The sequence below is a fragment of the Achroia grisella genome, unplaced genomic scaffold (assembly GCF_030625045.1).
Source record: "Achroia grisella isolate CSIRO2021 unplaced genomic scaffold, CSIRO_AGI_Agris_v1 utg359, whole genome shotgun sequence".
Lineage (NCBI taxonomy): Eukaryota > Metazoa > Arthropoda > Insecta > Lepidoptera > Pyralidae > Achroia > Achroia grisella.
Window position 1 is genome coordinate 876,272 of NW_026712817.1, and position 15,553 is coordinate 891,824.

Here is a 15,553-nt window from a genome sequence, read left to right on the forward strand (position 1 = left end):
AAATTAAATTAAAATAAAAAAAAAATTGAACCTTTCAATATTGTTTAAAAATAAACATAAAACCTGTTAGCCCTTAAGAAATCGTAACATCTACTTGACGATTGATTCATCAGTAAATATAATGATGTAAAATTAGAATGAACTAAATAAAATATATAATCCATCTTATATTCTATTGAAATGGAGAATCGAACTTGAATTCCTGTTAGTGTGAACCATTGGACCACACCACTGCGCTAAGATGATCATAAAGATACATTGTAGCATGGGAGAATGCATAGGATTGCTTTCAAATCCAGTTATCTAATGGAAGAACCGCAGTATCGTGATATAACGCTATGGCGTGCTGTCTAATGGTTGACATTGATATAAAAAGTACTCAAAGACATCTGGCCGGTGTCGATTTATATTCTCTATGATTCTCAGTGTAATTAATTACATGTAATTGACTGTGAACTATATATTTTTTAATCAAAATAAAAAAAAATAGAATAGTTTTTTATAACATAGCTGCTACACCGCCCACGAAAATGTACCTATCCCGCCTCTACTACCCCACCAAGGAGCAGGACATTGTCGACTACGACTAACCTAAACCTGAGGGTGACCAGGGATCGAGTCAGAACACGAGTTTCAAGGCGTTTATGGCCCGGGTCCCCACCGACATAATGCTGCCCGCCTTCATGAAGGAGGACTACTGGCTGAAGTGCCGGGACCATAGAGACAATTTATATTTATTCACATTAATATGACTAATATACATATATATGTTAGCCTATGGTATTTATAATTTAGGCCATAGTAGGTTGAAAGAGAAATAAAATAAAGAATGTAAAAATCTAATGTTAGCGATAAATACAGTAGTTTAATAGTTAATAAATATTTATACACTTCATTTAAGCAAATTTTGTAAGGATCATGTTTTTTGTTACATCTTATAATGTACCCAGAATCGTTCACAAATAAATAAATAATTATTATTATTTGTATTGCATTGATATTGAACCCGCGACCATAAAAAATAAAGCAATGTGTAAACTGTGTGCAACAAATCATATATAAGTGTATCATTTCTATTATCAACTCAAGTTACAAAAACCTCGAAGTATTCCGTCAATACAATCTTAACTGGAACTTTTTGCAGCAAACATTAACGGGACAGATTATCTAAAGGAATGCACGACTGATGCTGCGCCGTTGATCTGAGATGAATCTACATTGAAAAGGCGGTATGCCATTCATCCAGTATTGTTGCGCATTCATCAAATACCTGCTACTGTTATATGATGAGACACTGAATGAAAAAAGTGAGTACCTACGTTTAAAAAAGTATCATAATAAGTAGTAATAATTAAAAAAAATACTTCAACCAGACGGACAGCGCCGCGGGATTTATAAAGGTAGCTAATTCTTTATAATTTTGACTAAATTTCCGAAGATGGCAACACCAATAATAAACTAAACCATCTGAGAGCCGGCGGTGTGGTCGCTTCTTATCACGTTCGATTCAAATATATAATACCTACCTACCTATTCAGCATTGCAGGCATGTCAAGTGTTACAATATACCACGACCTCAACTGATGTCAATACCTATAACTATATCTAGAATAACAATCGCGACGAAATTAATGCCTCGTCTATTAAGGTTGAAAGTAATTTGTACATTATTCATTTTGTATATGAAAAATTTTAATTCGCCTAACTTAGCATTGTACGTATTTTAACAGGAAGTTTAGGAGAGCATTCGATAAAGCTAGTAAAAATAGAAATATTACGTTTATACCTACTATATAAGGAATCAAGTAAGACGATAGACACATAGAAAAAATATAAAAGAGGAAATTATAAAAAGTGGCATGTTAGAAACGTAACAACTATCATATTTATATGAATCGTCCTTTTTTCATGTACATTGCCTCTTTAGGGCATGTTCGTGTACTGTGATGTTAGAGCATGAAGAAATAGCGTCTCCCGCAGTAATAAATCACATTATATGTTACTTATTATGTTACAACATACCATCTTTGTATAATTGCTTTATAGCAGTTTTGATTTAATAGATCTGAGAGCTTATTGACTATTCAATAAAAATTGTTATAAAACTTAAGCGTTTATTATATTAATGTTGTTGTAATTCTACTATTTTGTTTGGTGTATATTTGGATAAAAGTGCTAAATTTTTAACAGTAAATGATTAGATTAAAAAGAATCTAATAAAACGCTGATATGAAAGTAACTAAAATGTCCTATAATTTTTTTGTCCTAAGTCCTAAATATCCTTTGGTACTGCCTAGATTTAAGAGTATTATCTTACTAATATTATAAACGTGGAAAGTTAGTGACTATGGATGAATGAATGTTACTTACTTACACGCAGAAACTTCTGAACGGATTTTGCTGTCACTATACAATACCTATACAGCTTATACGTCAGAATAACATATAGGCTATAATTTAAAAAGATATTAGACGAAATATAATTATAAATGTCAAGTAAATGTGACGCAGACAAAGTAGTGCGGTTCAGCTAGTACATATATATAAATTAAAATATAAATAACAAATAACTATAATAACATTGTAAAATATAATTTAAAAGACAACTTTCATCTTGTAAATCATGGACATTTTAAAGACTGTTAACTATTTAATTACACTAAGTACACAACTTTTCAGAATAAAAATATCAGGTGAGTACTGGCTGGTGCGCTATTCAACTTTTAAATTAAGTGCTCGAAACACCCCTTAGTTAATTAAAAAATAAAAAATGGAATTACATAGTAGTTCTATTTTTAAAAACTTTTTTATCTACAATGCTGAATTGATGAATCTATGCATTACGACCTGTCGAGTCGATTTGTTGGTTTGAGTGACAAAGTAGGTGTGTATTTTTTGGTCACACACTATTTTTGAGTCAAACCTAAATAATCATTCAGATTGTGGTAATACTAACAACAAGTAATATAAATCTCAGGACAATTCAAACAGCACCATCTAATTTCATTGCTTATGTTATGGATACTAGACAACTGATATGTACATAATATATATAGAAAACATCCAGACCGATTCAAACATCCAAACAAATGTTTACACCGAGCGAGAAATTGAACCCGACATCATCGGAAGCAAGCCGGTGTTCTAAACCACTAAAGCACTGAGGCCGTGGAATAGAGTTGAGTTGCGCTGACTGATTTAATTGGCCTTCGAACCAATATGGTTGGGACTGATCGAATGCCAAATCCTAGCGTACCCTAGACCCTACTGTATTAGGCTACTACTTTACTAATATTTATTCTTGTAAGTTTATTCAACGTTGACATTTGTTTTTAAGTAAAATACCAAACATCCAACAAAAAGTGTCAACTCGTGAAAGTAATCACAAATTTGATGCCTTCAGTATCTACTGAATACATTAGATTGCACAATTTACGAAAACGCACATCCACCACCTCCTGTGGTGTGTAATTCTCGCCAAAATTGGGTGTTAAGTTAACGGAATTTTCAATAATATCCTATAGAAAAGATTATATGCTTTAATAATGCTACACGCTACAGGACAGCCCATTTATTCCCTACAAGGGGACGTATCATAAATTCATTTATTCCGTGTACTCAGGCGACTAGTGACACATCAGATTTATGTTGCCGAGAGATATGGATAACGGTGTCGATAACTTGACATGTTTTTGTTAAGACACCACTATACTTGGTTGATCAATCAATGCTACAAACTGATTTGGAACCTTGAATTTTCACAGATGTTTGTATTCTAGGCGACTAGCTTTTCCCGCGACTTCGTCCGCGTGGAATTGACCAAATATAGAAAAAGTAATCAATAATCTAACCTGAAAACGGCTAAGAAAATAGTTTCATTGTTCTAGGTTCAGAAATGTTGATTTCCACACAAACTTTCCTATTTTCTTTTATCTCCTAAAGGGTAACATTTTTACAAACTTTGAATATTATATGTATTCAATTACATTTAATCAACAGCCTAAAAAATAAGCTTTAAGATTCTAGGTTTAAAAATGAAAATACTTCCGTACAATTTTTCATCGCTCCTTTCAAACCATTACTACCATTTTTTTCTTTATTTATAAATATAAAGAGCCAAAAATTTAAGTTTCAAGCTTTCTAGCTTTAAAAATGACGATACTTTCATACAAATCTTTATTTCGATTTTCTTACGACCTTTTTTTTTTGCATTAAAAAGCCTTAGTCCTTACTCAGGGTCTGGATTATCTGTGTACCAAATTTCATTTAAATTGGTACACAGATAATGGTAATCACAATACAATACAATTAGAATGCGAGTGTAGTCAATAAATAAAATAGCCTCAGACGATTTGTTTGTCTGTTACCTGGGATCCCAATTGGCGGCAAGTCTTCGCCTGGATCTGATACGGAGTCTGATGCGGACAGTTCTTGGCACTTCTCCTCTGACACTCACTGCTACTGTTCCACCTCTTAAGGATGAAAGCTGAAAATCATACTTAAAAATTATAACTAACGAGCCAACCCGTCTTCGCACGGATGCATAGTAGATATTATATTATACTCTTGAAACACTTTATCTAAAACTGCATTAAAATTTAAAAGAACTAAGCAGCGACAGCGGGATGTAATTTTTTTATACTATGTGAAGATGCCGCCTGTTTGCTTCTATTATATAATACCTACAAGATAATTGTAAGATATGTAGATATATTGTAAATATATACTTCGTCTGTGGATTCTAGCAGATATATAAAAAAATGGAGCCTGCAGACATTCACCTGAAGTCATTAAATCATATAAGAGATGGAAACAACTTGACTTTAGATAAGATGTTAATACATTGTAAAATCTGGACAAAAGTATAAAGTCTACGGTAATCGTTTACCATCAGATGAACCGTATGCTTTATGGTGGTATACCATCACAACACGCAGTTAGTAAGTATAATGTAGAAAACTTACCTGTATAAAGTATCTCTCTTGCTTCGAAATAAATACTGCTAACGTGTTCGACTCCCCATCGTTAAATTGTTTTAACAAAGATACAGGACCTAAAATGTAAGAAATTTATCTTAATTACTTACAAAAATGTCAACAATGAAAAGCTTTTTCTAAATAAAAGTATGTTTAATAAAATTCAAATTTGGAATTAAAACAATGAATTGAATTTATATTTTGGCGGTAATTACTATATTCTACTACATTCACGTAACATGATAATGATATGATAACATAATGTCACAGAACAATTAACGTTACTTAGATAATAATCTGTATTAGATCTAAAAAAGAAGAGTTTGCACAGTTTCATACAAGAATTGTTTAGTTGGTGTATATACAAATTAATTTTGCACTTCAATTAACAATAAAAAACTTCAAAATCAATATTAAAACGTTGTATTTAATTGCGTTGTGAATTCTATGTAAATGATAGCTTGAAAATTGGTTATAAACTTACATACGTACATAAAATTCAATTCTAATTTCGAATTAAAATTTAATTTCGATTTTGTTTTATTTGTTACGTTCTATCATGAACAATAGCAAGATGATATATCTTATTCTTATTATCTTTCATAAAAGGAATCCATAATTAAAAAACGAACGCACCGTCTTTTTTATACTCCAACTTTTACTTCCAATTTCTTTTACTATCCACAATTCATAGTGATTACTTTCTCAGTACTACCTATTATGTTGGTACCGGTGTTTAGTATTACCACAATTAAGATAATTTTCTTGTACTTACACTAACATTTTAGTTCTAAATCATCAACATTTTCAGTAAACAAATAATGTAATTGTATAAACAGAAATATTCTGTTTCGAAATTCAGCAAAAGTAATATATTGCAACTGATTTAAAATCAAATTAAAGGTTTCATGCATACCATTAATAATATGCGCCATACTGCGGTAAACTGCCCACCGGAAATCCCTTGTGCAGGGACTGACCGTAATGAAAACGGGCGACTGTGCGTTTGTGGATGTATTTAATTCCAAACTAGAACACGAAAACAGGAATTATTAATTATATCTATATTAACAATAATTATATTCATTAGTATTTCATCTATTAAGTATTTTGCGTTAATACCGTACAGTGCTATAAAATGTAATGATTGCTCATAAATAATTTTAAGTTCCTTCATTAGTGAAATCTCTGAAATTATCAAAACAAATTTATTTCATTTAAGTGGCGTACTCGTGCTATATTAGTAATGTTTAGCTTAGACTTCAAAGGTCGTAGAACAGAATTCAGGCGACACAAAAATAGTAGTGATTTTTTTAGAGAGACTCTTTGTTGACGAGAATATCGTTACCAAATCATCATTAACCCAAGAGATGGCAGTAAGTTTGCTAGGTGCCAGGTTCGATTTAAATATAGACAATTTTTATGTGAATGATTGATGAATTTTTCTTTTGTTACAAACAAATATATTGAAGAATATATTGTTATACTCTATAAGCTGAGGTTCCGGATTGAGGAGCAGTACTGTCGCAAAAAAGTTTACAACTTTCTTGACCATCTTAAAAGTTCTAGACCGGGGCTAGTTGACTAAAAAAGTCTCTGGCTCGCGGACTAAAAGTAGTAAAGCACCTTAACACAAGCGCAAACACAATAACAGGATTTATTCTACGTAATAAATCATACAAATCCATTGATATGAAAGATGTGCGGTGTCGACCGCGAAATATAAAATAAGATAGATCCTAGAATGTCATCTTGAATGTGTTTTATTTTATGTAACTGGAATGGACCTGATGGCATGGTCGTAGCCAGCCATGGGCTCTGGGTCAGGTGGCAGTGTAAAATATATATTTATAATTGCACATGCATCTCTACATATAAGTAAAATTGGAGTGTCTGTTTGTAATATTGAATTAACCGTTTTTTACTACAAGCATATTAATATAAATACGGTACATACACCAAAATAATATTTTTTGCAATTTTTGTCTGTCTGTCTGTTTGTGCTGGTTAATCTCTGAAATGACTAGACCGATTTTGACGGAACTTATTTGGCAGGTAGCTGATGTAATACAGAGTAACTTAAGCTACTTTAATTTTAGAAAAATAAAGTTATATTATCACGCGGACGAAGTCGCGGGTGCAGCTAGTATACAATAAATTTACATATGATAAATCAACAATACACACGTGGACTCTGTTTAAAGAGTGTAGCAATTTCGTAGATGTCTATTTTCCATATTGTTGTTATGTCAGTTTGTTTGGATGAAGTATTCTGATTATCTCCTACAGTTCGTCTGCCAAAAATTCTTTTATAGTATAATAAGCCTTTGCAGTCAATAAATATTTGAGCCTCTTTTTTAAATAAATTATTTTTTTCTTCTTCTTTGCTTTTCGAGATTTTGTTATAAATTAGAATAGATTGGTAGTAGTAGATCTTACCCCGATTATTTTTTTATTTTTATAAAACGGTTACAACCTCTTGCATCCTGTATCTCTGTGTATAATTTGAATTATTCAAAATTCTATTATATTACTCACCCACCTATATCACAAAATTGACTGTTGAGTATGAACTTTTTTTACTGATACCTATTAGTGCTTAGATAATTTAGTATTTTAGATTTGGTTAGGTTAGGTTTTATTATATTATACTATTTATTATATTATATTATTATACTAGCTATCCCGGCAAACGTTGTTTTGCCATATAAATTAATAATGCTATAAAAAAATAGGGGTTCGTGATAAAGGGTGAATTTTTAGGACATTTTTAAATGACACAAAAATAAAAAATTTTGGCCAAAAAATAAAAAAAATAATGTTAGGGGTGGACAACCCTTATCACTTAGGGGTATGAAAAATAGGTAGTAGCCGATTCTCAGACCTACTGAATAGGCATATAAAATTTCATAAAAATCAGTCAAACCGTTCTCGTTCGTTCGTTTATATAAGCCTTTGCGGTCAATAAATATTTGAGTCTTTTTTTAAATAAATTATTTTTTTTCTTCTTTTATGCTTTTCGGAATTTTGTTATAAATTAGAATAGATTGGTGGTAGTAGATCTTACCCCGATTATTTTTTTCGTATATACAAAACGGTTACACCCTTTAGCATCCTGTATCTCTGAGTATAATTCGAATTATTCAAAACTCTTTTTAATTACTCACCCACCTATATCATAAAATCGACTGTTGAGTATGAATTTACGAATATTAGTGCTTAGATAATTTGGTATTTTAGGTTTAGTTAGAATATAATAGAATAGAAAATCATTTATTCAAATACCTTAATTTAAGCACTTTTGCATAGTCAACATTTTTTTTTAAATCTACCGCTTATTCGTAAAGTTTTTCATCACAAGAAGAATAAGCAAGAAACTTGTGTGTTGCTCTTTTAAACAATCCTAGTTCACATTTTACAAGTAGAAACGTGTGAATACAAACTACCAACCAGCACCAATTTATTTAGGCTCAAATATAAAAACACAATAAGATTAAATCAGTAGTAGTTAGTGGTTAGGTTTTATTACATTATACTATTTATTATATGCTATTATTATATAATACTCACTTTCTACTTTCTCCTGCTTCTAACCTATAAATTGTCTGATTATCAGTTGGAAGTCGCTCCGTGGGTGCCCTGGAGACAGGTCTCGTCACCAGCACTGTTGGTGATGCTAGTCCCACTCCAGCTGCATGGCACAGCAGTAGAATGGCCATCCGTGTCATCAGGTTTGTAAGTTTTCTACTGGAAAATTAAATATTATCTAATATTATAACATAAACGTGAAAAATTATATTGCTGGAAAGATGGATGTTTGACGCAAAAAGTACTGAACGAATTTTTATAAAACTACAGTATTATGGGCACTAGACAACACTTTTTTTTCTAAATACATACATAATATACATAGAAAACCAGAGTGATACAAACCATAATACTCTTGAATACAAATGTTTGTAGCGTGCAAGCAATAGAACCCGCCACCATTGGAAGTAAAGCAGTCTGTAAAACCGCTAGACCATTAAGTCCGATTAAAAAAGTATCGTTAAAATATATATAATAATGATAATAATAATAATCTCAGGATAATTCACACAGCGCCATCTAGACCCAAATTTTAGCTAGCTAAAGCTTGTATTATGGGTACTAGATAACTGATACATAGATAATTTTTTTTTCGTAAATACATACAGAATATATATAGAAGACACCCAGACCGATACAAACAATACATACATACTCATGAATACAAATGTTTGTGCCGTGCGAGGAATCGAACCCGCGACCATCGGACGTAAAGCGGTGTACTAGACCGCTAGACCACCGAGGTCGTCAAAAATCACCAATTATTCCGTTCATTATAATTCGAAATTCGAAAATGCCTGAATATCTAAGTACTACGAATTTGAATTATTTTAATTCAAGCTCTTGGAAAATTAAATTTTACAACATAATATTTTTAAGGCAAAGGCAAGATGACATAAAAGGTTTTTACATTACAATATACGGGTTGATGGATTTATAACGTGTATGACTAATAGCGATGTAATGACGTTGCAGGTTGAGAAGCAAAATTATAAAAAAAAAAAACGTCTAGAAAGTAATTAGTGATTCAATGGGGATCTAGAAAATAGCTCCATTAATTTTCGCAAAATGTTCGAGATTAATTTATACAGAGTTATATCTTTATTAACCACTTATTTCAACATTATGTAGGTATTGAATTGTTTAAAATATCTTTCTATATATTTGTTTGTCTGTTACCTCATAGCGCTTTAAAATAATATTTTATAAATGAGAACTTCTTTCTTGAAGTCAATTAAAAGATTTATATTTTTATTTCAAGTATAGTGGTTCGCGAGCACTAATAAACCATTTTAGTACTTTGTCGTAGTGACTGTGATGTCAACACTAAACCTTTTTATAGAATGTTACTAATAAATTATTTATTATTATGTTTTGTCAAGGTACAACAATGCTATCATTACTTCATAACTTTCTATGTGGCGAGAATATATTAAAGTTTATTACCATCGTTTCCATCACTGCAAAGTTAGTTAGAAATAAGGTACACATTTTTTTAGGTCGGCCAGAATTGAACTCTCGACCTTTGGGATCTAAGTCGGGGTAGTGAATCACTAGGCCACGACACCAAGAAGTTATAGCCGGTTCAACAAGCTCATAACGCGGAATGACCGTAATTCGCTCGGTCTCACCACAAAAGTTCATTGTTTCATGACCATCGCCTATAAATCTTTACATAGTTACAGCCCAGTAAATGTTTTCAATGATTTATAAACTAATACAGTGCGCGGCAGTATGCGTTAATGCTGCATAATGCAATATTTTATTATTTATTTATAGATTTCAATTGCGTACTCTACATGTCTTAGATTTTTTTATTATGAATATAACAGAATATGTAATAAACGGAAAAAGAAATATTAAGTATTGAGAACACCTTGAACAGTGACCTGGTAATTGAAGTTGAAGTAGCTATGTTATAAATTATATACTTCATATAATTCAAATTTAAATTTTCCAAAAGGATGGAGAAATTTAATTTCTAGAACAAATTCGGCGTACGTTCCGACATTATGTTCACTTTTACATTAGGTATTCCAATTTCGAACAATAACAAAATATGGTATTCTGTTTTCAAATTACGAATGAAATTTCCAGCCAGATAAAAATGTTTCTTTTATTGATTTTAAAAATAGACGTACTTATTTTTGTACTTACATTGTTTTGTACAAGTAAAAACTATTACAGACATTAAAAAACTAAGACTATTACAATGGCATGAGTAATTTCTCACGTAAGGTTTATTTATTACGTCTTAGTATCGAACCCTATAAGTACTTTCGAACCAATAAAATCTAAATTATAACACTTAATAGGAACTTTACGTCTAATTACATTAATTACTGTTTTTATTAATTATATATTAACTGTAATAACAGATCGAGTGAGATCATAAAATGCCCATAAACATTCGCCACCTAGATATTTATCTGTAGAGATCTTTAAGAGACATAGGCTATAATTAAAACGAACGTGATGAAACTCCAATGAGATTTTTCTTGTATTTCATATAGCTACGGCGAATTTGAAAAAATGACTGTTTTATGTAATACTAGCTTTTACCCGCGACTTTGCTTGCGTTAACTTATCCCCTTAGGGGTGGAATTTATCAAAATCCTTTCTTAGGGGATGCCTACGTCATAATAGCTTTGTGCATGCAAAGTCTCAGCCCGATGGGTTTAAAATTGAGAAAGTTTCATACAAACTTTCATCCCCAATTTTATCCCCTTGAGGGTGAATTAATCAAAATCCTTTCTTAGCGGATGCCTACGTCATAACATCTACTTGCATGCCAAATTTCAGCTCGATCCATCTAGTGGTTTGGGCTGTGCGTTGATAGATCAGTCACCTTTGAGTTATATATATTTAGATATATATCAGAACTCGTAGTTTGCTTTTTTAAGGATGAATACGAAATTGTGGACCCACCTCAACCACAAGATGAACCAAATCAGATTATCATGATGAAATTAACTAGAAATTGTTTTCAAAGGAACTCGAGCATAAATACAGTCTGTCTGTAAATTATGCATAGTCTGTCTGTCTGTCTGTCTGTTTGTTCCGGCTAATCTGAAATGGACAGGTTTTGGTTATTACCTATAAACTGTAACCTATTGTAAGATATTGATATATAGTAATATATAATATATATTAATAGAAAATTAACGAATGACTATTAGCTAATAGTCATTCGTTAATTTTTGAGATTAACATAATATCCTACATACTACTAATTTGCCAGTTTGTAACAATATGGATAAGATTTATTTAACTTGGAACTATATAGCTTTGTGTGACTTATTCTGGATTATTATAAATATCTATCGACACGGAGGTACTATAAAACAAATTAGTTGAATGTATGATGACCTCGGAGGTCTAGCGGTCTAGCACACCGCTTTACGACCCATGGTCGCAGGTTCGATTCCTCGCACGGCACAAACATTTGTATATATGAGTATGATTGTTTGTGTATCGGTCTGGGTATTTTCTATGTATAATATGTATATATTTACAAAAAAAAATATCTATGTATTTGTATCAGTTATCTAGTACCCATAACACAAGCTTTAGCTAGCTTAAGCGCTGTGTGAATTGTCCTGAGATTATTATTATTATTATTATAAAAGGATATTACTTTAATATCAAAAACTAAACGGTCATTCAAAACAGACGAAAGTCACCCGTGTGAAACCGAGTTAACTAGCCAGTTAAACTATATTAAAAGCGCTAAAATAATCGCCTTTAAATATTGAATTGTTAATTATAAAAAGTAGTTCGTGTTATAAATCTCATATGGGAAAAGAAAAGACCTATTGTGAAATACAACTAAATGGAGCTGTCAAAAAAACGAACGGTTCTTTGTTGGGGACAAAATATCGGCAACTACTTCTTTTTTCCATATATAGAACTAACAGGAATAGAACTAACAGGTTTTATCCGTAAGTTATTTTTCTAAACGACATTGAGTTCAGGCGGGGAAGGGATCAATAGTAATGTGAACTAATTACTCTAACGCTAGCTGGCCCTGGATATTAATCAAGGTACGTTTAGGTGTACAACTTGTTAAGGTTTTATAAGTAAATTAATTTTAATAATAATAATAATCTTAGGGCAATCGATGAATTTTTAGAATTTATAAGTAAATTAATTTTAATAATAATAATAATCTTAGGGCAATTCACACAGCGTCATCTAGACTCATAATAAGCTATAGGTACTAGTACTATAACTGATACAAATACATAGGCATAATTTCTTTTTTTCGTAAAAACATACATATTATACATAGATAACAACCAGGCCGATACAAACAGTCATACTTATGAATACAAATGTTTGTGCCGTTCGAGGAATCGAACCCTCGACCATCAGTGTGCGGGTAAGGCGGTGTTATAAACCGCTAGATCACCGAGGCCGATAAAATAAATACCCGTGGGAAGTGGGTTGAGTCGCTTTTTGTTTTTGCTATAAATCAGCGAAACAACAGAGTAATACAATAACGACATAAATAGGTCTCTTCTAAATTGGCCTGGTCAAGCATTGAACCCAGGAATATTTACTCAAAGTAGCTCGCTATTTTTTGCAGCGAGTGATACTAAAATTTCAACAGTCAGTAAAGTTTATTATACTTTATCAGACATAATTATCATAGTAATTAAATAGAATGAATACACATAATAAAAGTGGATTTAATTTTCGTAATCTTGCCGTTCAGAATATGACTTAGTACGTAAAACGATTTTCTATATTGCCTCGACTTAAAGTCTAAACCAAACAACCTAACATTTCACGAGTGCCCACAATATAAAACGACAAAGCACTCAGATATTACTTCGTTCAGTTTGGCGTAGAAAGTACTTTAGTTCGTATCTTCACGCAGAAATATTAAAGCGTATAGTCAACTTTATAATATATACAATTTGTAGAGTCAGATATGGTTAAAATTATATTAGAATATATAGTAATCATATATACGTATAAATAAATAACCGTGGATAATTAACACAGTGTCATCTATTCCCACTGTAAGCAGAGCTTGTGTTATATGTAGATTATTAATTATAAATTGGTAGGTTAAAATGAACTTAAAAAGATAGCATATTTACAAGATTTTATAAAAGGATAAACTTAGTCTCATTTAAAAATTGTAGTGTAGCATAAATAAGCGAACAACGCTTAGCTTATCACAAAGCTGGGCACTTAGTATAGCATAGGTAGCATAGATTATGCTACCTATGCTATACCACAGATAACATAATATTACATAGCGCCTAGCTTTGTTATTCCTATATGAAGAGAATATGTAATGTAAGAGTATGTATGTAAGTAAGATAATTCTGCAAATCCATGAGAATGGCAACACAGAGATACATTTTGTGATGTCCATAGCCCATTACGATCATAGGTGTGTCCTTTGCTTGTCATTATTATTTTTCAGACATATCAAAAAATAAACAAACTGAATATGAAACTTACTGTACCGACGAGAAACTAGGTACAAAATTGCCTGCATATATCACCTCTAAATCGGCTGGTCTCAGATTGCTTGCATGCTATGATCTAATTCTTTAGAGGGTTTAGGTATATAACAGCGATATATATTACCTTTTTTATGAAGTTCAAATTAAATTGGATATAGCAAAGAAAACATTATTAAGTAAACCAGACAGACAGATGTCGGTCACTTCATATCATCAACGATAGTCTAAATAACCATCGTCTACGCACGCGTCTCGGTCCGAATGTGTTAATCCTTGAGATATTAATAAATGCAGAGACGTCTTCAAATCCGCGAACATAAAGTAAAATACATCAAAACACAGACAGAAATACAAAACTGTAACAGACAGACGGCTTGGCAGACTGGATATATTTATAGTAGTATTTTTTTGTGTCTCGCACGCGTCACAATGAAATTCTATATTCATCCTTTTGAAGATTCGATTCGGTGTTCAAAGAATTGCATTCTCATTTTCAATAATTTGAAGTAAAAGTCATAAATACGCATTCTTATGATTTCGTAAATAATTTGTAACCTGAGTTTTTTTTATCCCAAGTAAACTTTGCACGAAATCATCTCTCTCTCTCGACTTCTATCACCATTTCACAGGCGCCAAACAGCTTACTTTCTGAGACGATTGAATGGTGAGATAAGGTCTTCTTCTTCTTTTTACTGAATTCCTCAAGGCTGAGAATCATCACAACAAGGAATGATTTTTTCAATTAATGCTTTCTGGGCATCTCTATTTTGTGCCACGTGATTTTCTTGGTTGAGATAGTATCGGTAGTTTTTGTTTCTTTGCGTACCAGTATTCTGAGGTTATTTAATCCACACGATTTCTGGAACCGCCCTCTACAGGGATAGGTAGTAAAGGGAAATTATAGGAGACTTGTCATTCTATGAATTGATATCCCTGGTACGCATAAACAAAAACCTTTGCATTTTCACCGTCTTTGGAACAGCTCATATGTCATTCGAAATTTTACGTACAAAGTACATCATTTTGTAATTAAATTGTTGATCAAATCTAATGTTGCTATACTCCGCACGCGATTTCGTCTTTGTGATTATGATTAACTTCAATAAGATATAGACTTTTCCCACTTTCTAAAATATGTTTTGTAACTTTATTAAAAGAGCAAGTTTCGACTGTGAATGAATCATTATCTTCTCATACAGTAGCTTACAGCATTTATTACCTAATAGTTTATAATATCTGACATATTCTACGTATAGATACATATGAAATGAATATTTATTGCTTAAAACGTGGTGCTTAAAACATTGTATGTCATATTTTAAGTATGTTTTTGTGTTATATAAACGGCCTCCTAAACATTATAGCAAATATGTCGGATTGTCCGCTCCAGCGGCACTGGACCTCATGCACTGCTGCGGACCCAGTGCATCTAGATATAGATATATGAATTGAGAGATAAGAAAATATACTGTAATTTACTAACATAGTTTATGAGTTGTTTACTAA

General features: G+C 31.8%; 1 protein-coding gene across 2 annotated transcripts in view; it reads right to left on the minus strand.

Annotated features, from left to right (window-relative positions):
- Positions 1 to 15,553, minus strand: part of LOC131843918 (protein NDNF-like) — a 35,130-nt gene that overhangs the window by 8,925 nt on the left and 10,652 nt on the right. The window contains exons 2-5 of one of the 2 annotated variants that reach the window (XM_059192703.1): positions 8,547 to 8,720; positions 5,893 to 6,005; positions 4,965 to 5,053; positions 4,368 to 4,486 (exon numbers count right to left, since the gene is read on the minus strand). In XM_059192703.1, the coding sequence (XP_059048686.1) occupies positions 4,368 to 4,486; positions 4,965 to 5,053; positions 5,893 to 6,005; positions 8,547 to 8,720 (495 nt within the window). Of the gene's footprint in view, positions 1 to 4,367; positions 4,487 to 4,964; positions 5,054 to 5,892; positions 6,006 to 8,546; positions 8,724 to 15,553 lie in introns of both variants that reach the window. The other variant, XM_059192702.1, reaches the window with a different exon arrangement.